Consider the following 27,074-nt stretch of genomic DNA (forward strand, 5'->3'; position numbering starts at 1 on the left):
ACCTGATTTAGGTTTTCCGTGATTTCCCTAGATCACTTCAGGCAAATGCTGGGATGGTTCCTTTGAAAGGGCACGGCCGATTTCCTTCCCCATCCTTCCATAATCCGAGCTTGTGCTCCGTCTCTAATGACCTCGTTGTCGACGGGACATTAAACACTAATCTCCTCCTCCCTCCTCAGATAAAGCACTTCAAAAAATGTCACTGGATTCTTTGTCCCTGCCACCCGTTATGAACGTTTGAGTCTCCCAGTCTATATCCGGCAAATTAAAATCTCCACCCAGAACTATAACATGGTGGGGAAGTCTACTCGAAATATTTTCCAAATTATCTTTCAGGTGCTCAGCCACAACAGCTGCTGAGCCAGGGGGCATATAGAGACATCCAGTTACCATGTCTGAGCCTGCATTAACCGTGACCTTCACCCAAATTATTTCACATTTCGGATCTCCGTCAATTTCCTTCGATACTATTGCACTTCTTATCGCTATAAACACGCCTCCCCCTTCACTGTCCAGCCTGTCTCTGCGGTGTACATTCCAATCGGAGTTTAGAGGTGCCAGAGGAATGCCTTCAGTCTCTACTCAGTAGGAGAGCTACAGACTTTATGTGTAGGTTCAAAATAAAAAGGGAATGCAAGAAAAGAAGTTCTGGGTACATCTCTTCATTGCTGATCAAGATATTTACGGGCTATTTGACTTGGTTTATAATGAGTTAAGAAATTACAGTGCTAAATTTTCCACTATCCTGAGAATGTTACTCTGTTCATTTGACAAGGTAGTGGAGATCTCCCAAGATTAACTGCCAAAAAAGGTCATTGTTTTAAGGAAAGTAATCTCACCAGAGGAAAACATTTTCGTGATATGTGTACTCAGTAGGTAATTATTCATTGTACATAGTGATATTTACAGTTTGAGTTGTTACTGTAAAGTTTACATAGAAGAGTTTTTCAGTTTTTATTTGAAAAGTACATTATTATAAACAGAAGGTCAATTTACAAATGATTTAGACAGAAGTCAGAAATCTGTTTCCTTTGTTTACACATCTTTTTTCTTATGTCTGAATTCTATCGTGTCTGATGATCTGGCCCATTAGCATCACTTGTTGCAGCAGGAGATGTAGCTCAACTATTTCGGTCTGGAAGTAGGCTGTGAGGAAAACTTGCGTAGCCCAGATAGTAAAAATGGCTCTGAGCACTATGGGACTTAACAGCTATGGTCATCAGTCCCAGATAGTAAAAGCGCTTTGACTGTGATGTACCCTCTTGTGTTGGAGTGGAGCGTCAGGATCAAGCTGTGAGGAAATTGAGGGTCCACAATTTCCATGATCTCCAGGAAGCCAGAGTTCAGAAAGAGCATTGTTGTAAGCAGTTTGAATGTGACTGTAACATGGAGAGGCTTATTCTTTGAACTGAGCTTCATTTATTACCCTCATAATTCCCAACACTTTTTTTAGCTCACGTTTTGAATAGTTCTGAGATGGAGTATCCCAGGTTGCAGAACTCCTCTGAATCTCGCAGATAAAAGATTTGGTGTCAAAACTATCCATAGCATGTGGGTGGTTAAAATTAGGCAGTGGTAAGAGGCAGGTAGTTCTTGGTAGGTCTACTGGCGTCTTGGTACGAGTGCTGCCATAAGTGGCCGTGTATTTCGCTGGCAGGCCTGCCAGCAGAACCTGGCAGAGCTGCCACACTCAGGTAGATGCCAGATGCGGGAGGCTCCATTGCTTCCCCTGCTTATGTTTAACATTGCCAGCAGATATGCTGTGGCATCCCATTGTCGTAGGGCCCTAAGTAATGTGGGTGCCACCATATTGTGTCACAAACATTTCTAAGACAGATGTTCAGGACATACTGTAGAACATTTTGAAGAAGAGAAAAGTGTTTATGATGTGTCCCCCCCCCCCCCCCCAAAAAAAAAAGAGAGAGAGAGAGAGAGAGAGAGAGAGAGAGAGAGAGAGAGTGAGTTCAGAAATTCGCATGAAGAGTCAATGCTTTGACATCATAAGCGATAATCAGCCCTGTATGATGAGCCAGTTGAACAACGTCTCAAAGACAGACTTTCTTGACGGGGTTGTATGAATATTCCATGTGTTGTACTCGAGCGAGGAGAGACTATGCAGAAAACACACACACACACACACACACACACACACACACACACACACACACACAATTCTACTACTACTACTACTACTACTACTACTACTACTAAATTGTCCCATCTGACTATGCTGGCAGCGGACTTGCATGTGGCCTGCAGTGCAGTGTAGTGGAGGAATGGAGAGGAAGACAGTGGAGGAAGAGAGATACGGGAAGAGGAGCGAGCGAGTGAGCTGAGTGTATAAAGAGGGAATTTCAGAGCATGGTGACAGGGATGGAGGAGGGTGTGGACAAGGATTAGGGGAAATTGAGAGGATGTAGGATGAAATATGTTGCAGGGGCAGTTCCCATCTACATAATTCTGTGTGGTTGCACAAAAGGCATGAGCTCGGAAACACACATTGGACCAGGTGGTCAGCTGGTCACTTCTACTCTTGTAACCAGTTTGGCAGTGGCAATTTTTTTGTGTGGACACATGGTTGGTGGCCATGCCCTCATAAAATGCTGTGCATAGTGCCGAAGTTACAGCAGAGGTGATAAGTGATGAGTGGCTTCTCATGTTACCCTGTCTCTAATAGGGCATGGTATTCTTATTATGCGACTGGAATAGAATGTGCTGGGTGGGTATATAGGACAGGTTATGTACCTGGGTTTATCACAGGTATAAGACCTATGTGACAGAGATTTGAGAGTATGTAGGGCATAAGGATGGACCGGGGTATTTCGTAAACAAAGGAGGTGGAGGAACACCATTTTTGGAGATATGAGAAGGATTGCGGGTTGGATGTTCCTCATTTTCAGGCATAATAAAAGGTAGTTGTAGCCCTTGTGAAAGGATGCAGTTCAGTTGTTCTAGTTTGGGGTAATTTTGGATAATAAAGGGGGACTCCTTTGCAGTTGACCCATGGGGTGGTCACAGTATTAGGGGCATCTGTGGATATGGCATTGGGGATGTGTTGGCAGAGTAGAGTTGGAGGCTAGTCTCAAGCCCTAAGCAGATCTACAGTGTATAGAACATAGTATTGCTCATCACTGCATGTGCTCCACCTCTGTTTGACCAGACTGTGTGGGAGTGACTTTTTAGTATGGATGGGGTGACACAAATTGGTAGGATTAAATTGACTTGGACAGGGATTTGTATTTATCCATTGGAAAGGTATAGTGACAGTGTTCCAGAAGGTGACTAGTTGAGTTGAGGAAGCTCAGATGAAGCTATGGGAGAGAATTTATTGAAGTTGTGGAGGAATGAGAGGGAAGTGTATGTTACGGATCCAGGTCATGAAGATATCAAGTGGATGTAAACCAGACAAGGGGGTTTGGATTTTGGGTGGCAGTGGAGGTTTCTTCTGTGTGGCACATAGACAGTTTGTACATGAAGGTGTCATGGATTCCCAAGACTGCTCCAAATTTGTTTCTGTTTTCTTCTCATGAAAGGATGTTGTTGGTCAGGAGCATAAGGAATGAGATTGTAGATCTGTATCAAATACAATTTTTCTATTCTTATTTTTGACCGTGTAAAATAGCCATGATGATAAATTTCACATACATTGCATGATCTAATAATAATTTGACCCTGTACAATTTTAATATAGTGGTATCCGATACACGAGTGTTGGAAATGTGTAATAACAAACACAAACTGAAAACAGGAGAACAAAGTGGTATTTTACTTTTGAAAGTCTGTTTTCGATGTCAGGAGGGGTAGTGTTTGGCAGCAACAAGGGCAGGGTCTTGGGGGATGTGCATGTGTAGGGTGGTGGCATCAATGGTGATGAATAGTTTTTCTGATAGTTATGGTGTGAGGAATGGTTGAGAGGGTTTGAAGAAAGTGGTCCATAAAACATGGGTAGTTCAGTCATGAAAGGCAGCCCATGGAAGCCGTGTTTTAGGTACAAATTCTGGTCAAGCACATAATTGTAATTGGAAAGAAGGTGTAATAACAACATACTTCCAGTATGAAATTTTCATCCTTGAATAACAGTATTTAATACTTACACTGTTAAACTTCTGTGCTAAAAATTCTGCGAAGACAATGAAAAAGTAGTTTGAAGTGGGAATGAAAGGCAAAGGGAAAATATTTTGATTTTAAGCTTTTAATGTGAGGCTGATCTACTGGCTTTAAGTGTGAAATTCCTAGAAAACTTATTAAATGAATTGTGGATACTAATTAATATATAATTACTGTGCACCCATGGGAAATAACAGAAAACAGTGAAGTGATACAAAAATAATAATTAATTTAAAACTGTCAGAAGTAGTAGTTAATTGAGTCATTGAGTTACTGCTGGGGAACACAGTGTGTATGTACTTCGTTAACTTAATGGAGCGAGTGATACCTGTCGTTATTTCTGCAATTCAGAGAATGTTGAGTTTCACAGTATAGTCAGTTGCTGTGAGTTTATTGTGTGTGTGTGTGTGTGTGTGTGTGTGTGTGTGTGTGTTGGAAATTAAGTTGAACAATAATGGAAATTCTGGGATGGAGCAGTATTTAAAATAAAAGAAAGGCAACCACTCACCTATGGCAGATCGATGCATGGAGCACAGAAACACTTACCACAAAACAGAATTCACACTAGCTCTTTTTATAGAAGTAGTACACTCATTCACATACACAACCACACAGACTTCCAAAATACAACTCTGTAATCACAGAAAGATTTATATTGACATTCAGTTATTGAAAGCAGGTGCCTGAACTGATGGTGGTGGGGTAGGGGGGAGGGGGTAGTAGAGGAGGACACAAGGAGGGGCTAGCTGGAAAGAGGCAGGTCTCCAGACTGATGATTCCGCAGTCACACAAGAAAGAAAGAGTACATAGGGTAGAGTATGAAAATGTAGGAAGTAGGGGGGGGGGGGGGGGTGAAAGGAGGGAAAAAAATCAGAAGGGGTAAAATAGAGAGAGAGTTTAATAAAGAGTAAGAAATGAAGAGAGTGGGAAGGGAGTGGTTTTGAAAACAGAGAATGAGTGCCCAAATTGAGGTGGGGAGGGGAGAGCAATGGGACAAGGCAGTACATGATCAGGATGTAGGAGGAATGAGGTGACAGAAGAGAGAAAGGAAAAGATAAGAGGAGGCAGTGGAACAGGTTAGTGTGGTTTAAGGCCAGGGGGATCATGAGAGTGCAAGGATATGCTGGGGAGAGAATTCCCATGTGCATGGTTGGTTGGTTGGTTGGTTGGTTTGTTGATTTGGGGAATGGGACCAAACAGTGAGGTCATTGATCCCATTAGATTAGGGAAGGATGGGGAAGGAAGTTGGCCATGTCCTTTCAAAGGAACTATCCCGGCATTTGCGTGAAGCGATTTAAGATAATTATGGAAAACCTAAATCGGGATGGCCAAATGTGAATTTGAGCCATTGTCTTCCCGAATGGGAGTGCTGTGTGCTAACCACTGGGCCACCTCACTAGGTATGTACATAGTTCAGAAAAAAGTGTGGTGAAAGGTAGTATCCAAATGGTCTGCATAGCGAAGCAGCTGTTGAAGTCATTTGTGTTGTAATGGCAGCTGGATGGTCAAATTTGCAGTTTGCCACAATTTGACACTGGTCTTCATATGAGTCAACAGGTAGTTACTTGCCATGTCCTCATAGTATGCTGCTTTCCATTCTACGCTTTGTGTTCTTTTGTCTCTTTCCCGCTACCACCTCCTTGCATCCTTCCCTGCTCCCTCCCTACCTCCATCGGCTCAGACAACTGCATTCAGGAGTGTACATTTTGGTGTCTGTGTGGTTATGTGTTTGAATTTGAGTGGTTATGTGAGTTTTGCTAGAAAATGAGCTGGTGCTTGAAAGCTAGTGTGAATGCTGTTGTCTGTTATATGTATCCATGCTCCCCACACTGATAAACTATAGGAAAGTTAGGTCTGTTATTTTTTATGTGTGTTACATGAGTGCCATTTTGGGGGTTGTATATAGTTAATTATTTTTGTTACAGATCATAAATAATAATTTAAAAACACGACCAAAGCTATGTTTCATAATTTCATATCACTGCATTTAGTTGAGTGTAAATAACTCAGCGGGAAGAATAAAAATAACCACTTACCAGTTTGATGAGATATTGATCTCTAGGGGCTCACTAGCACCAGTTTGACTTACATTTCCCCTAGGATTGATGGATGTGTGGAAGAGTAATGGGCTCTTTGTTGTTTTTCCAATAAATACCATAATGCCTCAGTAGTACAGAAACTCAGCAGTTGTAGGGACTACAGATGATTTGCTGTGTCATCCCCATAATCAAACCTGTTCTGACAGTTCTAGCCATGTGAATGCTAGTACTATGATCTTGGAAGATGAAGTCACTTGCTAGAAACAATACTACCACCACTGAATACACCCCTTGTTATAGATTTTTTCATGGACTTAACTAGTTGGCTTTTCTTTCATTGTAACAGTATCACCCATTGAAAATCATATTATGCTCACACAAACCACTGCTGAACTGCCACTGTGCTTCACAGCTGGGAACAGTCTCACCTGGTCTTCTTCAAAAGTAAACATGTCCAGTAGTAGTAAACAATGTAGGCATAGACTTGTCAGACCATGTTATATGCTTGTGTTTGTTGCTAGATCAAGTTTTATATACTTTGTGTTTATAAAAGCCTTCTTATACATTTATGCGGTTTGTAAGACAGCAGTCATAGTATGATTGTTTGCTGGCAGTGCGTTTTCCAGACACATATTAAACCCATCAGTTTTCTGGCACAGATGGTCTTATTAGCAGTGGCATTGCTCTAAAATTAATCTTGATTTTGTGAACAAGATGAGTTTTCCACACACTAATGTTTTCAACAGTTAATGTTGTCTTTACTGTCCCACAGGATACTCAGGGGTATACTTTGTACTGAAAGTCACTGTGGCGTACAGCAGATCTACAGTCAATTGTAGGTCATGAATAACAACAGTAGAATCAACGAGCAGCTTCATTGTCCAAGTTACAAACCTAATTTAAATCCAGAGCCGTGAACCAAAGTTTTCATGTATTTAGTGTAACGACTACAAAATCATTTCATGCAAGTAAGCAAGCTTTATGTCCCACACTGTGGGGCTGTATTAAGTCAGCTAGGTAAGTCTCCAGCACTGCCCACTGAATATGTTTGCTGTGATCTGTACGAGCAGCTTGGCCATCAATGCAGGGAGTTCGTGCCTGAACACAGTCTGTTCCCTCTGTATTGATACCGTATTGGAACTGCTGTCACATAAGCATCAGTTTGAAAAGCATTGCTGGAAGTCGTTAATGTCGGATGTAAAAGTACACCAACACTACAGTGGTCACAAATGTACTAGGAACTTGGAAAGTGTCTAGATGTGATGTAGTTGAAGAGGAAGACAAAAGCTGAAGTCAGCATGTTTCATATCCACCAGAAAACAAGCTGTGGAAATTGAATTTTGATACCTTGTAGCCCTTATTATTTTGCGAGGAAAGTTCTGGCAGAATGTTAATAATTTAGATGCATGGGAGACAACTCACTGAATGACAGAAGTGTTGAGTTGGCAGTGGGCATGTGAGCGCTTGCGTGTGTGCGCACACACACGCGCATGGGCGCGCGCGCGCGCGCGCACACACACACACACACACACACACACACACACACACACACACACACACACACACACACACACACACATGTATTTTACACACATTTGTGCAGCTACATTGTGCTGGCTGAGCACACAATGCGGGGACTGCAGTCCAGCAGGTAGACAGGGATGAGGGTTTGAGTTAGGTGGGATCCATAGAGGGAGAAAAAAGGCAGGAAATAGGAGGGGCTGGGGAAGGATGACTAAAAATTCAGGGGGAGGAAGTAAGTGCATAGGACAGAAATGTAGAACACTGGCACCAGAGCTGGTGAGTTCGTGTCACAAGAGGATCATGGAAACACAGGATGTGTTGCAAGGATAAATCACCTCTACGTAGTTCAGAAAAGCTTGCAAAGGATCCAGATGGCAGAGATAGTGAAGCAGCTGTTGATATCAAGCATGTTGCACTAAGCAGTGTGTTCACATGCCACCATTTTGCATTGGCCATTCATTCTGGTGGAGAGCTGGTTGATGGCAATGCCTGCATAAAATGCTGTGCAGAAATTGCAGCAGAGTTCATGTGTGACACAACTGGTTTCCAAGTGGTGGGATAGGATATGAGTGAGACAGAACTAGATCTTGGTGTGCTAGGTGGTTGAATTGGGCAGGTCTTGCAGCTGGATGTTTTACATGGGAAAGGGTTGGGTGTGGGAGTGGCACATGGATGGACCAGAATGTTGTGTAGGTTTGGTAAAGCAGAATACCACTTTAGGAGTAGTGGTATTCCTCTGCCCACCCAAGCTAGGCAACATTCTGGTCCATCCCTATGCTACTCCCATTCCCAGTAAATTTCCACAAGTCATATCCCTGTGGAAGACTCAGGTGCAAAACCTATGCCAGCAGATGGAAGGGCACAGGTGAAAGCAGTCAAGTCTTATACCAGCTTTGTGGTGATTTGTGCATAGCATTTTATGTGGCCATAACCACCAACCAGCAGTTTGCCAGAACAAGTGCCACTGCCAAACTGTGGCTAAGAGGTGAATTGACCTCTCAGTAGCAGAACACACTGCTGAGTACAATATGCTTCAGTTCAGTTCTGCTTCACAACCTGTGCCATATGGAATCTTCCCGTTTTCTGACCTACAGAGATAGGAGTTACCCTTGCAACACATGCTTTGATTCTGTAATCCTCCTGGCCTCAGTCTTGGCTAACCCATTGCACCTAGACCTTCTGCTCAACAGTCTCCCCATCCTCTCTCCTGTAACCCACTCATAGTCCAAATAAATAGAATCTGCTTAACAAATTGAAAATTGTAAATTTGACAAGATGTATTGCACAATGAAGAAAGAACCACAAGGGCTTTGATCAAATTTTTATTTTACAGTGATATTGTTGTGTTCTAAACTGTTTCTTTTTGTACAGGTCAGTAGGTACAGAGAGTTCCAAAATGTGTAGCTGAAGGGGAATTGTCCCCTAGAATTCATGTTGAGAAAGAGATGTTAGGATCACATTTGAAGGGAAATTGTACAGTAAACAGCATCAAATAAGTAAATAACAAAATGTGACTTGGCATGCTGACTGTGCTTAGATAACATATGGCCATAGAACCGATTGAGGCCATCGAAGCATACAAGCACGCTAAACTTAATACTAGAGCAATTAATTATAGTATATGGAGTGTAGGTTGAATTTGTGAATTTAATGGGTGTCTCAGTTTTATAAAATGAATTTTCAATTTTCTAGAATTAACTGCTATTAATTAATCAATCTGTTGTAAAGAAGAGAGTGAGCTGAGGCATATTTGTATGCCGAAAAAGAAATAAAGATGTCTGTTTCTGCTCCTAAGATACATATGGAAATACTGATATAAATCTTTGAGTAAGTCATTGTGGAAGCTGTAAGTGAAATATGGATGTGGCATTTTAGAGAATGTGCATTGTAATGGTATCAGTTTTCAGAGTTCTTTATATCAATCTCAATATTTGATAGAATGTTTTATTATGATGGTCAGCAAGTCAGAGAGGTCTACAGGTAACGTAAGAAGTTGAAACAGCAGTGTAATAACGTTACAAATGTATATCAGCAGCTGTGAAATGAACTCTGTGTATAAAATACAGAAAAATAATGCAATTATAATACCATCTTTAATATTTTATTATAACTTAGGTAATACACTTATTTTTAATAAAATGAAAGGGTTGGTTGGTTCAGAAACACAGTTAATGTGGAATTGGCAGTTCTAGAAACACACAACTAAAGAAACTAAATGACAGTGTTACGGAATGCAAATCAAATAGTAAGTAATAGTAAACACCCAGCTCTAATGCCATTAAATAGCAAGAACAGTTCTAAAAAACATAATTAACATTGAATGTTATTTTAACAGTGATGTTATTTTCACAGTGTTGATTGGTGGGCACTTGGAGTCCTGCTTTATGAGATGTTAGCTGGTAGAAGTCCATTTGATATTGCTGGTGCATCTGAGAATCCAGATCAGAATACTGAAGATTACCTTTTCCAAGGTGAGATCTGTTTGTTGTAACTGCTCAGCAGTACATTTCAGTGCTGTACTCATTTTACCAGCAAGTTACTGTCTGCAGCAGAAGGCTCTGGTAGTTTTTAAAGTCTTATGTGACTTTGCAATTTATTTGAATGATGTGTTATTATTAATTTAGTAGTACGTCTTGTTCTTCGAGTCAGTAATACTTCTCCGCTGTTAGTTAGATTTAACTCAACAGATGATTTTAGGCTTTGCTACACACAAAAATTTGTTGCTGTGTGTATTTCTATTGATCCTGTATGAGAAAAAAATACAACCATTTGGCATTGTATAAATACACTGATCAGACAGAACATTATGACCACTGACCTACTATCAGTATAAACTCATCCAGATGGTAGCAATGTCAGCTGGTGAGGAATGACTGCTAGTCAGACACACACGTGGTGCATGTAGTATCGGTGAGCATGTTGTCTTTGTGGAGAATGAATGGGGAAGGCGCACAATCTGAGTTTGACCGAGGGCAGTTTGTGGTGGCCCAGAGGCTAGGCATGAGTATTTCGGAACCTGCACAACTTTTTGGGCATTTGAGGAGTGCTGTGGCGTCTTCAACACCTGGCGAAACAAAGGTGAGATCACATCCAGATGTCTTGGGGTTGGGTGGCCACCTCTCCTTACAGATGTCAAATATTGTAGGCTGGTCAGACTGGTAAAACAGAACAGATGGCAAATGGTGGTGGAACTAACATCAGAGTTTAATGCTGGCCAGAGTAAAAGTGTGTGTGAACACCCAGTGCACCAAACACTCCTAACAAAGGGTATCTACAGCTGCCGACCCATGCAAGAGCCACTGTTTAAATTGCATGAGCAACTACAAATGAAATGGGCTCATGACCATCAGCACTGAATGTTGGCGCAGTGACAGATGGTCTCATTAATCCTGATACCTTCTTCATCATGCTGATGGGAAGGTGCAAATCTGTTGTCTTCCAGGGGAACAGCTCCTTGACGCCTGTACCGTGGGATGGAGACAAGTGATGGTGGCTCCATTATTCTCTGGGAAGCATTCACGTGGGCATCCATGGGTCCAGTGGAGCTTGTGCAAGGCACCATGACAACCAAGGAGAATCGTACATTGGTTGCAGATCGTGTACATCCCTTCATGAGATGATCATGATTCCTGACAGCAGTGGCATTTTGCATCAAGATAATGCACCATGTCAAAAGGCCAGGGGTGAGATGAAGTGGTTTGAGGAACACAGTGTTGAGTTCCAGTTGATGTGCTGGCCCCCCAGCTCGCCAGATCTGAACTTGGGATGTGACTGAATATGGCATCAGAGCTCACCAACACCCTCCCCAGAATTTATGGGAATTAGGTGACACGTGTGTGCAGATGTGGTTCCAACTCCCTTCAGTGACCTATTCAGGCCTCATTGCTACTGTGTCATGACATGTTGCCACTGTTATCTGTACCAAAGGTGGACATACTGGCTATTAGGTAGGTGGTCATAATGTTCTGACTGATCAGTGTATGATGCTGTTATTTTACTAATGACTGTAAAAATAAAGAAAGTGTAGCTGTTCTGGCACAAAATTCATTTTGCCATTCTTCTCTACAATATTTGACCCCTTAGCAGATAATATCGCAAAGAACTGTGAAGATTGCCCAGAAAATCCTTTTGTGGCACGGGTTATTATGTGCTACAGTTCAGTATTTTTACTGCACTGAGAAAATTGTATTCACATAATCAAGTCTCCATAGATAAATTTTATTAATTTATGAAAGAAGAAAAGCATTATTGATTTATTGTATTACTGCATAATTATGTTTATAAAAATAATTACTATTCACCACAATCAGAAGAAGCACTGAGCAACAGACAGGCAGGTAGAAAAAAGAAGGCAATAAATTGGTTAACTTGTGGGCAACATTTTTTCTCCCTCTCACCCTCTCACTATCAGTCATAGTCATGATGATTCTGACGTGATTGTGTAAATAAATAAACCAGTAGTCAGTCAGCCTGGTCTTCCCCCCTTGGTGGGCATTGTAACTTGGTTGGGTATCAGTCTTACCTGGGGAGGGGCTGGAAATGTGGAAGTAGAGTAGGATAGAGGGAGGCAGTGGAGCATTAAAGGAGCAGCTCAAGAACCCTTACATTGAGCATTTTGGTTGTGCATGGGAGGTGGCTGGCACCAAGGCAGTGGGTTGGGGAAGGTTCAGGAGTTGAAAGAGAAATAATGAGGAAACAATGGAGCAGAAAGATTTAGAATCCAGAATATGAGAAAGAAAAACGAAGGGAAGATACAGGGCAGGCTCATAAATCAGCAATTAGTTTATGACCATGTTCTTGTGTGGAACAATTTTTTAAACTTTTTGTTCCATTGATTCATCAGCTGTTTGGAACATCATGATTGTACAGCTAATTTTTGCTGTGTGTAGAAGCAGTTTGTTTCAGAATTTACTTCCTTTTTGGTCCCTGAATTATCAAGTATACTGTATCTCCAAACTGATAAGAGGTAATTGACATCTGTAAGTTTCAGTGCATTTCTGTTGTGTTTACTACTGATAGTTTATGAAAGTGAGAGTACTCATTGTTCAGCTAAAGAAATAGTCTCTTCTTAAATAATCTTATTGAATTTGTGTATTTCCAGTTATCTTGGAGAAGACGATTCGTATACCTCGCTCACTTTCTGTGAAAGCTGCATCTGTGCTCAAAGGTTTCCTAAATAAAAACCCGGCTGACAGATTAGGCTGTCATCGAGAAACAGGTTTCATGGATATTGCAAATCATCCATTCTTCAAAAGCATAGAGTGGGAATTGGTAAGTGTAATAAATGTTGTAACAATGTATAGGCACTGTAAAACTTCAGTAATTTTGATTTAATGCATCTAATAGTTACCCGGATAAGCAGTTTCTTAATTTTCCTTATGAACCTGAAATATTCTCCATTGACTTTCATGTAAAAATATTGGTTTTAGCAAAATGTTACATTGTTAATGGCAATTCATTAGATTGTTAATGATGCATTACTCTTTAAATGCCCATACCACTAGTAAAATGCTATGTATACTTTATTTCCATGTGTATAGTAATTACTTACCAATGGGCTAGTTAGATTTAGAAAATAAGATTCTTCCATGGAAAGTACAACAAATAAATTCATCATTCATCTATTTTTTCTAAACTTTCTCAGTATTATCCTATCACTATATTATGGACACACCTTGAATGATTAATGACATGAAGCTAATACAAATTGTAATTAGATTAAGACTCTAGTACATGAAATTGTGAGAGTAAAATTAATGGGATCGCTGTGTGTGCTATCTCCCCACTCCAGACTTCTCCACCTGTTGCCTGCTGCTAGCTACTAATTTTCCTTTTTTTTTTCTCTTGAGACTACATTTAATGTTGCCTATGGAAACTAATATTTGAGCTATGCCACTATTTCGCAATCAGCACAATATTTAAGCACATCCCGAGTGGATTGCGATATTTCTCTCTCTCTCTCTCTCTCTCTCTCTCTCTCTCTCTGTGTGTGTGTGTGTGTGTGTGTGTGTGTGTGTGTGTGTGTGTGTGTGTAAACTAAAGCTCAGAATTGATAGAATCTTAAAAAAGTGTTCAGTAGTTGCTTTCCATGAAGACATTAATAATAAAACTAAACATGTACTCTAGTCATGTGCTTTTTCTTCATGTCTCATGTCTTTCTGTTTACAGCACCAGTAACACAATTAATTTTGGACCCATGCAATTTTTTATGTTTGTGCTAAGCTTTTTTGGATGAGTAAAAGTTATTTTCATGGTAATGACTTAGTATTGATTTGATAAATATTATAATACTGCTTAACGTGAAACAATGTATATCACAAATAAGTTGAAAGACCTTCTTGGGAGAACTAGTTCAGAAGCAGATGTGAATCCATGGATACTGTGATGTGAATAAGAACATCCTTCACTTTAAAATTTATTTTAACATTATCCTTATTAACTTCAGTTGCTGAACAGTCTTTTTTCATTCTAAATTCATTTTGAATTAAAAAAGAAATTTGTTGTTGCCAGAGCAACAGCAATGGATCTAGATTTATACAATTGCCCTTTTATAAATTGCTGATATGTGGCAGACAGGGAGATTAACTAAATTTAAAGGACCTGGTCATTCTAGTTTATGTGCTTGCCTACTATTCAGCACCCTGACTACACAGTGAATGGTTACTACTTTGGAATTATGTACGTAGGAAGTATAAGACATGTATTGACACACAAAAGCCACAATTGCTCAGTAATTAACATTTACTGTTCACACTGTTGGTACAGAAATGATCATAGTGTCACGAAACACCCATCACAGTGGTGACCACGTAAATTACTCTACAGGGCTTGCCACAGGAGTGATCACTGAAAAACACTGTAAACCGTCCATCACTTTGGTGACCGCTGGACTCACTGACATATCCCATCTCACGAGTGACCATTATTGCACTACACAATCTGTTGCTTGGGTGACCACTGAATCAAAGCATAATCTGTCACAGGAGCAACCACTATTGACACTACACAACCCATCTCTCGGGGACCACTAAAATCACAATGAACAAGCATGTTTTGAAGGGCATCTATTTGTGTAGTTATGTATGGGTTCAGCAAAGTTGCAGTAAGGGGAACACATCAAATTGCTCTGCTCCATAACCCTGCTGGACTCCCAAAACTGGGCACACGGTGGGAAGACTCTGCAGTTGGATGAAATTGGATTCCATCCTCACAGTCTCTATCGTTGTTGTTGTTGTTGTTGTTGTTGTGGTCTTCAGTCCTGAGACTGGTTTGATGCAGCTCTCCATGCTACTCTATCCTGTGCAAGCTGCTTCATCTCCCAGTACCTACTGGAACCTATGTCCTTCTGAATCTGCTTAGTGTATTCATCTCTTGGTCTCCCTCTACGATTTTTACCCTCCACGCTGCCCTCCAATTCTAAATTGGTGATCCCTTGGTGCTTCAGAATATGTCCTACCAACCGATCTCTTCTTCTAGTCAAGTTGTGACACAAACTCCTCTTCTCCACAACTCTATTCATTACCTCCTCGTTAGTTATATGATCTACCCATCTAATATTCAGCATTCTTCTGTAGCACCACATTTCGAAAGCTTCTATTCTCTTCTTGTCCAAACTAGTAATCGTCCATGTTTCACTTCCATACATGGCTATGCCCCATACAAATACTTTCAGAAAAGACTTCCTGATACTTAAATCTATACTCGATGTTAACAAATTTCTCTTCTTCAGAAACGCTTTCCTTGCCATTGCCAGTCTACATTTTATATCCTCTCTACTTCGACCATCATCAGTTATTTTGCTCCCCAAATAGCAAAACTCCTTTACTACTTTAAGTGTCTCATTTCCTAATCTAATTCCCTCAGCATCACCCGACTTAATTCGACTACATTCCATTATCCTCGTTTTACTTTTGTTGATGTTCATCTTATATCCTCATTTCATGACACTGTCCATTCCGTTCAACTGCTCTTCCAAGTCCTTTGCTGTGTTTGACAGAATTACAACGTCATTGGCGAACCTCAAAGTTTTTATTTCTTCTCCATGGGTTTTAATACCTACTCCGAATTTTTCTTTCGTTTCCTTCACTGCTTGCTCAATATACAGATTGAATAACAGCGGGGAGAGACTACAACCCTGTCTCACTCCCTTCCCTACCACTGCTTCCCTTTCATGTCCCTCGACTCTTATAACTGCCATCTGGTTTCTGTACAAATTGTAAATAGCCTTTCGCTCCCTGTATTTTACTCCTGCCACCTTCAGAATTTGAAAGAGAGTATTCTAGTCAACATTGTCAAAAGCTTTCTCCAAGTCTACAAATGCTAGAAACGTAGGTTTGCCTTTCCTTAATCTAGCTTCTAAGATAAGTCGTAGGGTCAGTATTGCCTCACGTGTTCCAATATTTCTACGGAATCCAAACTGATCTTCCCCGAGGTTGGCTTCTACCAGTAAATGAAAAAAAAGTTGTTGACTTTGCCCAAAAATCCAGAATAGAAAACACACACACACACACACACACACACACACACACACACACACACACACACACACACACAAAACAGAAGGGAAAGGCGATGGAGGGGGGGGGGGAGAGAGAGAGAGAGAGGGGGGGGGGGAGGCTTATTAACTCAATATAGATTCATTTTTGGAAAAGAAGGTGCTGCTGAATGTTCAGTAATTTTGTATGAAGAACGATACATGAAAATACTTTTTTTCATATAAACATGCGTAGTGACAAAAAGTTGGGCATTTAGCAGTGATGATTTTAGGTCACTTGTACATCATAAATAGCCACATGAAAACACACAGGGCTCAGAATGTTTGTGGAGCAAAAAAATATGTTTTACCTACCTTTCAACTATGGACACACACACACACTATGTGATTAAAAGTATCCGCGTACCTGGCTGAAAGTGACTTACAAGTTTGTGGCGCCCTGATGTCAATCGGTGAGGCCTGGCACAAATTGGGCATTCCAAAACACCCCAGAGGTGTTCTATAGGATTCAGGTCAGGACAGTCCATTACAGGGATGTTATTGTCATGTAACCACTCTGCTGCAGGCTGTGCATTATAAACAGGTGCTTGATCATGTCGAAAGATGCAATCGCCATTCCCAATTCGCTCTTCAACAATGGGAAGCAAGAAGGTGGTTAAAACATCAAAGTAGGCCTGTACAGTGACAGTGCCATGCAAAACATCAAGGCGTGCAAGCCCCCTCCATGAAAAACATGACCACACCATAACACCACCGTCCCCAAATTTTACTGTTGGCACTACACACACTGGCAGATGATGTTCACCGGGTATTTGCTATACCCACACCCTGCCATCGGATCGCCACATTGTATACTGGGATTTGTCACTCCACACAATATTTTTCCGCTATTTTTCCACATCCAATGTTTACGTCCTTACAACAAATGAGGCGCTGTTTGGCATTTACCAGTGTGATGTGCGGCTTATGAGCAGTGGCTCGACCATGAAATCCAAGTTTTCTCACTTCCTGTGTGACTGTCATAGTACTTGCCGTGGATCCTGTGCAGTTTGAAATTCCTCTGTGATGGTCTAGATAAATGTCTGCCTATTACACATTACGACCCTTTTCAAATGTCAGTGGTCTCTGTCAGTCAACAGATGAGGTCAGCCCGTACGCTTTTGTGCTGTACATGTTCCTTCACGTTTCCACTTCACTGTTACAGTGGAAACAGTGGACCTATGGATGTTTGAGTGTGTAAATCTCGCATACAGACGTATGACACAACTGACACCTAGTGACTTGACCATGTTCGAAGTCGGTGAGTTCCATGGTGTGCCCCACTCTGCTCTCTTACAATGTTTAATAACTTCTGAGGTTGCTGATATGGAGTACCTGGCAGTAAGTGGCAGTACAATTGCACCTAAAATGAAAAACGTATTTTTTGGGGGGTGTCCGGATACTTTTGATCACATAGTGTAGCAGAAATTATGGCATTTTTATGAAGTGAAGTGTCATCTCACCCATATATGAGGACTTGGGTCTTATAGGTGGAAGTCTCCTGTTTGGTGTCTCTGTTATGTACCTGTTATTTTAGTTCAGTGACAGAGAACGTTTCTTCTGAAACTAAAAATAGAAATATTTGGGTTGAATTTTTTCTTACTGCTGATCTGAAATTTGTTCCACATGATACTGAATGTGATTGTGCAAATCTGTTTTCACTTTTACCTTAAGCCTTTGGTGTACTTGTCAGTTGATGTTACTACTTAATACCTGTGGAACATTGTATTTTTTTTCATCATTGGTGAGTATTCCTTTTCTTGCAGCTGAACCAGAAACAAATCCCTCCCCCTTTCTGCCCTACTTTGGAATCTGAGCTGGACCTGGATAATTTTGATCCCCAGTTCACGCTGGAGCCGGTTCAGTTGACCCCGGATGACCCGTAAGTGAGCCAAGCTACAGTTTGAGCCCTGTCCCCTTCAGTGCCCCTACATGCTGCACCATTCACCTCACAAGAATCTTAGGACACTTAAGAAATTTCTTTTGTGTGTTATTACATTGGTGCCTCAGCTGCAACAAAGTTTACAGGCAGAAAAGGTTAAACAAGAAGCCATTTCTTTAAAAAAAATTCTGCTTTTATTTTAAAGCTAAACGAACACTAAGCTTCCTGTATTTTATTTGTATAACCCTATTTGTAACATGTGGCTCTGTGATTACAACAGAAAAATCAAGTAAGTCTCTAATGGAAATAGAAAGTTCTGAAGTACCTGTCAGAAGCATAAACATGCACCATTGAACAGACTGCACGGATAAATTCCATTTTGCCACGTCTTTCTTGATTTAATATCATAATTATGATTTTGTGATGGGAAGAAGAACAGGAAAGAAAAAGTGAAAGTAAGGGGAGTAAGTGTAAGTAAGAGTGGAAGGGAGGCAGGTGGGGGTGAGATAATGTTCATTGTGATTCACTTCCAATGTCAAAGTTTATTGCTGCAGAGTTTTATCAAAACATGAATAGCCCATATATTATTTATAGTTGTAAAACTAAATTGTCTTTTGAAGATAGTTCACAGTATTTTGGAAGCTTTTTTTGTATGAGTTCATCAACTAAGTCGTTCTGAAAGAGTGACTGCAAGAGTTTCGAGCTATACAAAAGTTTACTGCTGAGTAAGTAACAGTGTTGAGAATCCTAGGTACCATAAAAGACTATATACTTGAGAAAGTATGTGGGTGCCATAAAATACTGTATCCTTGAGAAAGTACCTAGACCAGGGAGGATGTTTGAAAAGGAAGTAAACAAGCTGGGATAGATTACTGTACAGAAAAATTTTGCGCGCTAAGTACTTTGTTGAAGAGATCAGTGATGGTGGATGGTGCACCAGTGTTCAGGGCACAGTCATTCCAGAATGTAGTGAGCTTTAGAAAGCAGCCAATAGCTAAGAGCTGTTTTGACCCCTTCTGCCTGTGGCCTGGCTCCTAAGTAGATAGTTTGCCTTGCGTAGTGTAGCCATGCATCTTGTTGGTCCGCAGCTTGAGCAGAAGCAAGTGGCTCCCCCGTACAAACCTCGCCTCGAGTCGGACCGAGACCTGGCCAATTTTCCTCCAGAATTCACCGATGAGCCTGTTCACCTCACGCCTGATGACACGTGAGTTTCACCCTTTACCTAGCTGCCAGCCATATTATCCAAACTGCTGTGCTACCTTTAAATTTATAGCTTTACTCTTTACTGGCTGTGATATAGTGCTTGGTTGCTTAGTTATAAATTAATTAAATACTATTATATTGTAATTATGTTTTTGAAACAATTATGTTAATTTATTCATCAGAAGCAAGGATAGTGTTAAATCCCAGCATAAGTTAGTTAGATTTAATCTGATGCTTCAAACTTCTGATGGATCCATGAATGAAGCATAAAAAGCTTCTTCACTAGTGAGCCATTGCATGATCCTACTTTATATTACTGCCATGTGTGTCAAACATCCCTTTCTCACTGTGGTTCCAAGGAGAAGGTGGGATGGGAAATACGCTCCTCTGTTTTAAATTTTCCTTAGGAGTATATTTAATATTGATGTACATATATTATTTATTTTGGTTTAAAACTTCTTACAAACATAACAACCTGTAACTAGTGAAAATGTGAATTCAAAAAGAGAATGATATTTTTGTGCGAGTAAATTAGCTCACTGTTTGGTAATTTACATGTATCTAGTATATTTCAGTTGACATGCAGATTTCATATACAAAAGTCAGAGGCAATTTATCCATAGGATACTTGCCATGAATCCCACACTTTCAGCAGTTCTGCAGTCACACTGCATGATTTTTTGAAGGAAGGATATCTGTTAGCGTATCTGAATTCAAAATAATGTGTGGAATTGAATGCACTTGATGTCACTATTTTTAAAGTTATGATGATTATCTGTCTTGGTTGCTGTTTTTATTTTTAAGAGATTATACACCTTAACATGTTTCGGCTACAGCCATCATCAAAATCTGTCAGTTTAAATCATTTAGTACCACCTGCATCTATAATTTTTCCTTTATTGGTTGTACAATTATACAATTTCAGTCATAGATCATTATCAAGGATCAGTGTTTTAGGTATCTGGCACCAACATTACTTCCAGTCCTAAGCAGTGCATTTGTTGCATGTCTTTAGTTTCACTGGTTAAATACTCAGTATCTCATTTTTTGAAGTGCCAGCTGAAAGCCTTCAGTTGCTCATAATTACTGTGTTTTATTGTAGGTGAACAGTTTCTTTTTTCTGTGCCCTAACAATTTCCACAAGCTATAAAATGTATTGTGCAGGTGTTAAGTCAGGAAACTGTAGCCTGTGGAAATTGTAAAGATACTAATTATGAGCAGCTAAAGGCACTTTTGCATCATTCAAGCCTGTTCAGCTGGAACTTGGACAAATGTGGTACTGAATATTTAACGAGTCAAACATGAGGGACGTGCAACTAATACACTGTCTAAGGCTAGAAGCAATGGTGGTGCCTCTGACTTAAAATGCAGATACTCGATAATGGTGTAAGACCAGAATTGTACAACTGTACAACCCATAAAGGAAAATTGACAACTGCAGGTGGTATTAAATCATTTAAATAATTCATCACGACTGTGGACCCACTCTCATTGAACATCATAGTCTCAATCAGATTAGAAATAGGAAAATGAGAAGTAATATTTATACAAATATCACAGTAAAGCATACATAGGTTAAAATATAAACATACCATATTTAAGAGCTTGACACACTTTATCTTCAAAGTTCTCCTGGACACATGTACATAGACTGATGCTGTGTATCAGGATAGTCTAGCTTAAATAACTGTCAGTGGTCATTAGGTGGCAATAAATGTGCAAATATGCAGTTATTAAAATTGAAAATAAATCTGCGGCTGCCATATCAGTGAAAGAAAGAAGTGAAGTTTTGTTGGTTAAGACTGAAATAAGGTAAATGTAGAAGATAAAAGCAGGAAGTAATCGTGCAGGTTTCAGGCCAGAACTGCAGTTGGGTATCATGATGAAGGCATTGCAGGTTTTGTACATTTTTAGAAAAATTAACATTCAATGCCATCTAATGGCCAAAATTTTATTTAAGGTAGACTGCCTCACTAAACATCACTAATCGGTGCTACAAGTGCACATGAGAACTGACAAGATAAAGTATACTTAGATTTTGAACATGGTAGGTTTCCATTATATCTTGTACATGTATTATTGTAATACTGTAAATAATTTAGGACTCTCTGGGACCACTCACCAAATAGCAGAAGCATTCAGTCATTGACAGTCATGTCTAGCCAGCACAATGTAGGTCAGAAAGCAAGCAGAGTTTTCATTCTGTTTTGTTTGTATCTGTCAATGACTCACTGCTTCTGCTATTCCGTGAGTTGTCCCTTTTATTCCTAAACAAATTATATTCTGTGAGAACTTATGTACAGTATTTATTATTGTCATACATCTAGAAATACTACTTTTCATTTTTCTAATTCTAATCCGACATATTCTGATAATGTCTTTAGCTGTTAAGGGTACAAAAATAAAAATTAATGATGAAGATGGGCAATTATATTGATTAGTAACAATGATTAAGGACTCTTGCACTAATTTTATGTCATTTATGGACAGTATTTTAAAATCACAGTAAACAATAGATCATTGTCATGAAATTGTATTTTTGAACGTTTTAAGAATAATTCATTATAATTTTACTTCATTAAACTAAATTTTCTGTATTATAAATTGACCCCAAGTTTTTTTATGCATCTTCTGTTCTTCTATGGTCTGTTGTGCATTATAACAGACTTGCATCACAGTATTATCGGCAGGGATTGTTTGTTTTACATTGTTAACAAAACTAGGCAAAAATCATTTTTTGACATACTGTAGCAGGAAAAGACATAGGTCACTAACCAAACAGTTGGACAAACAGAATGCTCCCAAAAGTCTGAAAGCTACTCACTGTAATTACATTTTTTAGCATTCTGTATGGGATATTGAAATAGTGGACAACTTTAAATATTTGGGAAGTGTGTTAATGGGGACAGAAATTAGCAAAAGAATACAACAGAGTAGTACATTTTACCAGTGTGTGAGGGGCTTGGTGTGGGGAAGGGAAATACTAATGAGGTGCAAGCTGGTACTTTACAAGACTTACTTCACACTCATAGTAAATTACAACTCCGAGACTTGTACTATGACTAGAAGAAAGGAGAGTAGGATACAATCCAGTGCAATGAAGTTTCTGAGAAGTATGCTAGGGAAGACATGGAGAGACAGAGTGAAAAATGAAGATATTAGGAAGAAAATTGGAGTGGAGAAGTTGACTAAAAAATTGAAAAGAATAGATTAAAATGGTTTGGGCATGTGAAGAGGATGGGAGAGGGAAGAATACCAAGAAAAAGGATGGAGTTCAAGATTGAGGGCAAGAGGCCAAGAGGAAGACCGAGAACAAGATAGATTGATACAATAAAGTTGAGTTTAAGTAGGAGAAACCTGCTATGGAACCAAATTGTGGAAGAAGACTGGTGGAAAGACTGAGTAAAGTGGCGAAGTACCATTGATACCCCAACTCGACCATATGTTGGATAGAGGGGAAACGAAGATGATGATGACAGAACCCTCAGGGTGCAAACTCCACTTGCACTTGTCTGGTTTTTCTTAATTTAAATGGGAACACATCCATCCTACCAGGACCTAGATGAGAGTGGATAACTGGCTCAGAATGACTTAGAATTGAACAGCACTCCCTTCCATTACCTGACAGTCTTCAGATGTCACTGTATAGCTAGCTCTGTGGGTTAGCAATATTCTTATGGGGTACAGTTACAGAACAGGAGATGACATTTAACTAATTGTCTAAGCAGTCATTTTTCCCTGCTATATATACCATGATAAGTAATTTTAGTGCTCCTACTAATATTTATCATTTTATCAGATAATGCTTTAACAGTCAAAGTGCATTTCTGTGCATAAATTAGTTCATAAATTAGTGAAATGAAAATTGGCCATTTACCTTCACATCTTACTAAAAGTAAAATAATACGTAAAAAAGAGTGCCTACAGCTGAGCGGGATCCTCACAGTTCATCACTGCTGTGGATCCTGCAGGACCTTAGACTTCCTATATAGGAGTATGAAATGTACTAATTGCGTTGTCCCATAGGGGCTTACAGCTCTTTCATGAGTTCATGCGTGGCACAAACAGGATGTCCTTTCCATCTCTGTGAGTCCTTGAGTCCTTGTTTACATCGGCCTGGCTGTCCTTGTACCTGACATTCCTTATGGTTTCTGTTCCTCTTGCTTTCTCATTTTTATCTTTCCTCTTCAGCATTTTTGGTCCCCCTTTGGGATTTGACCTTCACTTCAGCATGAGGCCTTACTGCTTCTTTCATTTTTTCCTCAACACCATTCTTTCCTGTAACACTAGATAGACAGCACAGCAACCAGTCTTTGTGGTTGAGCACCTGACAACAGAGAGATCACACTTCTGATACCTGAGCTGATACCTCCCCATGTATGCCTAGGAGTGGTTGCTTGTCATTGTGGACCATTGGATTTCCCGGCAATGGCTGCCATGCCAGATGGCCCTTGCTGTTCCTGTGTGGCATCCATGGGAAGAGCTGTTGATTGGATTGGAGGTATCAGGGCAGGAGGTAACTTGCCAGCAGCCATAAAAAGCTTAACAACCAATGAAATTCAGTTTAAGAGAAGCCTAAAGGATTTATTGGTGGCCAACTCCTTCTACTCCATTGATGAATTTCTTAGTAAAACCAACTGATTTGTATATAAGTACAACATAACTTCTGCACCATTTCAGTGCAGTAGTGTGTTCATTGTAAATAAGTATTACAGTAGTTGTATTACCTTATAAATAAATAAAAAACTTTTTTATTTTAAATTCAGTGCATTAGTATTTGTAAAATGACTCTTAGTGTTCATTAAAAATGACGATCATTCCACTTGGGACCTGTGGAATGGTACATTAGCTTATTTGTTTTAGTTGTAAATATTTGTCATGTATTGTTGTTTTTCTGACATGTTCCACATCCTGGAGGACCTCCTCACTACGGATCAATTGGAATGAAAGTAAATCTAATCTAATCTAAAATCTAATCTATACTTTACGTATGAAATGCACTAAGCTTCAAGCTGGCCTTTCCTCAGTGGCCATCTCTTTAGTTGGCAATGTATTTTTTTTTAATGCTTATTCTTATAACCCAACAGCCTTGTTTCCTCTGGCTACACTCTTGGGGGGGAGGGCGGGGGACAGACTTGCTGGATTGGTGTGAAACCCTTTCCCTATTACCAGGTTTCCACATGGACTGATGTGACACTTTCGCCACCATCAAGCCATTATTTTTTGTGGGAAATACTGAAGACAAGTTGGCGAAATGGACTCTCTGAGTAAGATATGGTTGGCTTTGCTGTTTATCAGAACTTCTTTTGTCATACAGTTTGCATTGCTTTGCACCTGTGACTGTCGTGACAACCACCTGATGTCCATTACTCCTCACTAGTCTTTCAATATGGTTCAGGAAGTCATTTTTCATAGTAATCTCATCCTTCAAACTGATTAGGAACTCTGGGCCTATCCAGAACAGTAGGGTGTTCATTTTGTTCAGCGTGTTCAGAAAGGGCATGGGGACAATTGCATTGAGACCAGTGCCTTTGGTCTGGCGTTCGAGGGGGTACCATTGGGAAAAGGTAAAGTTTGTGTGTCATCAGTGTGATGTGAAGCCATACATCCTGCCATCCATGATGAGTTTCTGTTGTTTGCATATCAGGCACATGTCGTCCCACTGTACAGTGGACCCTCTATGTGGTGAAAGTGGAGACCCCCCTCCATGAGGGAAGCCCTTGTTTTCTGCTGCCCATGCATATTAATTGTCATAATCATCACTATCCATGGTCACCATATTGTCCAGTTCATAATTAGGAGAAGAAGATACAGGAGTGTAAATCCTTTAGTGGTTTATTCTACACTCAGGCCCGTCAGAAATATGACTGTCGTCACCTTGTGTCTGTGACATCTCACTTTTCCTCCATTACGTCCCGTCCGCCACCTATCCCTCCTTCTTACCTCAGTCTCAACCCTTCTCCTCTCTCCCTCCCCTGTGGCTCCCACATCCTCTTACCCCCCCCCCCCCCCCACACACACACATGTTGCTTTGCTACCTAGTTAGAGAAGTGTCTTAGTGTCTTCCTTCTTTAGCGCCTGCCAGTGATTAGGGGCCCTCTCCCGGGAACCCTGCCCTCAGCATCTTCTTGACCAGAGGTCTGCTGACAGGAGTCAGCTTTGGGACACACAATCCATTTTTCCCAAGATCATTCACACTCTCTCAGTTCCAGAGCTCACTGAAGCCTTCTCTCTCTCTCTCTCTCTCTCTCTCTCTCTCTCTCTCTCTCTCTCTCTCTCTCTCTCACTTACACTCTGGGCCCTGCCCACCTCGACAGAAGAGGATACTGACTCCCCTCTTGCGATTTGAGTCAGACCACTAGTTTATGTATGTCGCCCCCAACCATGTTGGTAACAGATAGTGACCAGTTTCAGCCCTGTTTGCCTCCCGTGTGGACCCACCTTTCATGCTTATTCAATGGAATTGTAATGGGTACTACTGTTACCTTCCGAAATTGTAATCCTTTGACTCTAAAGCTTGTGTTGTTCTCCAGGAAATTCATTTACATGCTGATTACTCACCAGTGCTTCATGGGTTCCATGCTTTCTGTTGGGACCAGGTCAACCCTTCGAGGGCTTCTGTTGGTATCTGCATGTTGGTCTTTATGGACATCTTTAGTAAAGGGAGCCCCCCCCCCCCCTTTCCCTTCATATGAAATTGAAAGCTGATTTTTGGGTCCACTTGGACTCTACAATCACTGTTCGCAATCTCTACCTCCCTTGTGGCAGGCCACCTCCTTCAGCAACTACCACCTCCATTCCTCCTCCTTGGAGATTTTAATCTCCATCAACCCTTGTGGGGCAGTTCATCTAGTCGGAGTCTCTTGCTAGACCATTTTCTTGTGGACATGACCTGTGCCTTCTTCATGGTGGTGCCCCTAACCCATTTCAGTACTGCTTACGGCACTTTATCTGCCATAGATCCGTCGCTCACTTCCTCTCCTCTTCCCCCTCCATTTTACTGGTTGCAGCACAATGACCTCTGCGATAGTGACTACTTCCCATTGATTCTTTCTTTCTCTTCCTGCCTCCCAATGGCCAGGTTACTGTGCTGGGCTTTCCATCATTCTGACTGGCCTCTATATACCTCCCAGAATGTGTCTATCCCCTCTTTGTCAGGTTTTTTTGATGAAGTCATTTGTGACATGTTCGATACAGTTATTAATGCCACTGACATTGTTGTTCCCTACTTGACGGGCCCCTTTCACTATGGGGTGGTCCCATGGTGGAACATGACCATTGCCATTGCCATCCATGATTGCCATTGGGCCTTGCAATGCCTTAAATGGCACGCGTCATCCACCAGACATATTACCTATAAATGTCTTCATGTCAAAGCACATTATGTAATCAAACAGAGAAAGTGGGTGTGTTGGGAATGCTTTGTCTCCTCCTTAGGTTCTTCTGTCCCTTCATCACAGGTGTGGGCTATGCTCCATACCCTCTTAGGCTGCCAATGTCAGTCTTCCATCCGAGGCCTTGGACTTCCGGGTGGACTTCGTGTGGATGCATTGGTTCTTGCAGAACAACTTGCAACCCATTTTGAAACAGCATCGGCATCAGCCTCCTATCCAGCTGCCTTCCTCCACCAGAAACAGCAGGCTGAAGTTTCTCACTTATGTTTTACCCTTGTGAGATGTAATCTTACCATAAACATTTTACTGAATGGGAGCTGTTTCTGGCCCTCTTCTCTTTGCATAATTCAGCCATTGGTCCTGATTCCATCCATAACCATTTGCTTCAGAAC

At 40.6% G+C, this 27,074-nt stretch overlaps 1 protein-coding gene across 5 annotated transcripts in view; it reads left to right on the forward strand.

Moving 5' to 3' along the window:
- The window catches only part of LOC126236165 (atypical protein kinase C), a 782,990-nt gene that overhangs the window by 589,225 nt on the left and 166,691 nt on the right, over positions 1-27,074 (forward strand). For 3 of the 5 annotated variants that reach the window (XM_049945253.1, XM_049945256.1, XM_049945257.1), the window contains 3 exons: positions 10,023-10,141; positions 12,772-12,941; positions 19,174-19,289. In XM_049945253.1, the coding sequence (XP_049801210.1) occupies positions 10,023-10,141; positions 12,772-12,941; positions 19,174-19,289 (405 nt within the window). Of the gene's footprint in view, positions 1-10,022; positions 10,142-12,771; positions 12,942-17,969; positions 18,090-19,173; positions 19,290-27,074 lie in introns of those variants that run through there. The other 2 variants (XM_049945254.1, XM_049945255.1) reach the window with 2 other exon arrangements.

This window comes from Schistocerca nitens, chromosome 2, assembly GCF_023898315.1.
Source record: "Schistocerca nitens isolate TAMUIC-IGC-003100 chromosome 2, iqSchNite1.1, whole genome shotgun sequence".
NCBI lineage: Eukaryota > Metazoa > Arthropoda > Insecta > Orthoptera > Acrididae > Schistocerca > Schistocerca nitens.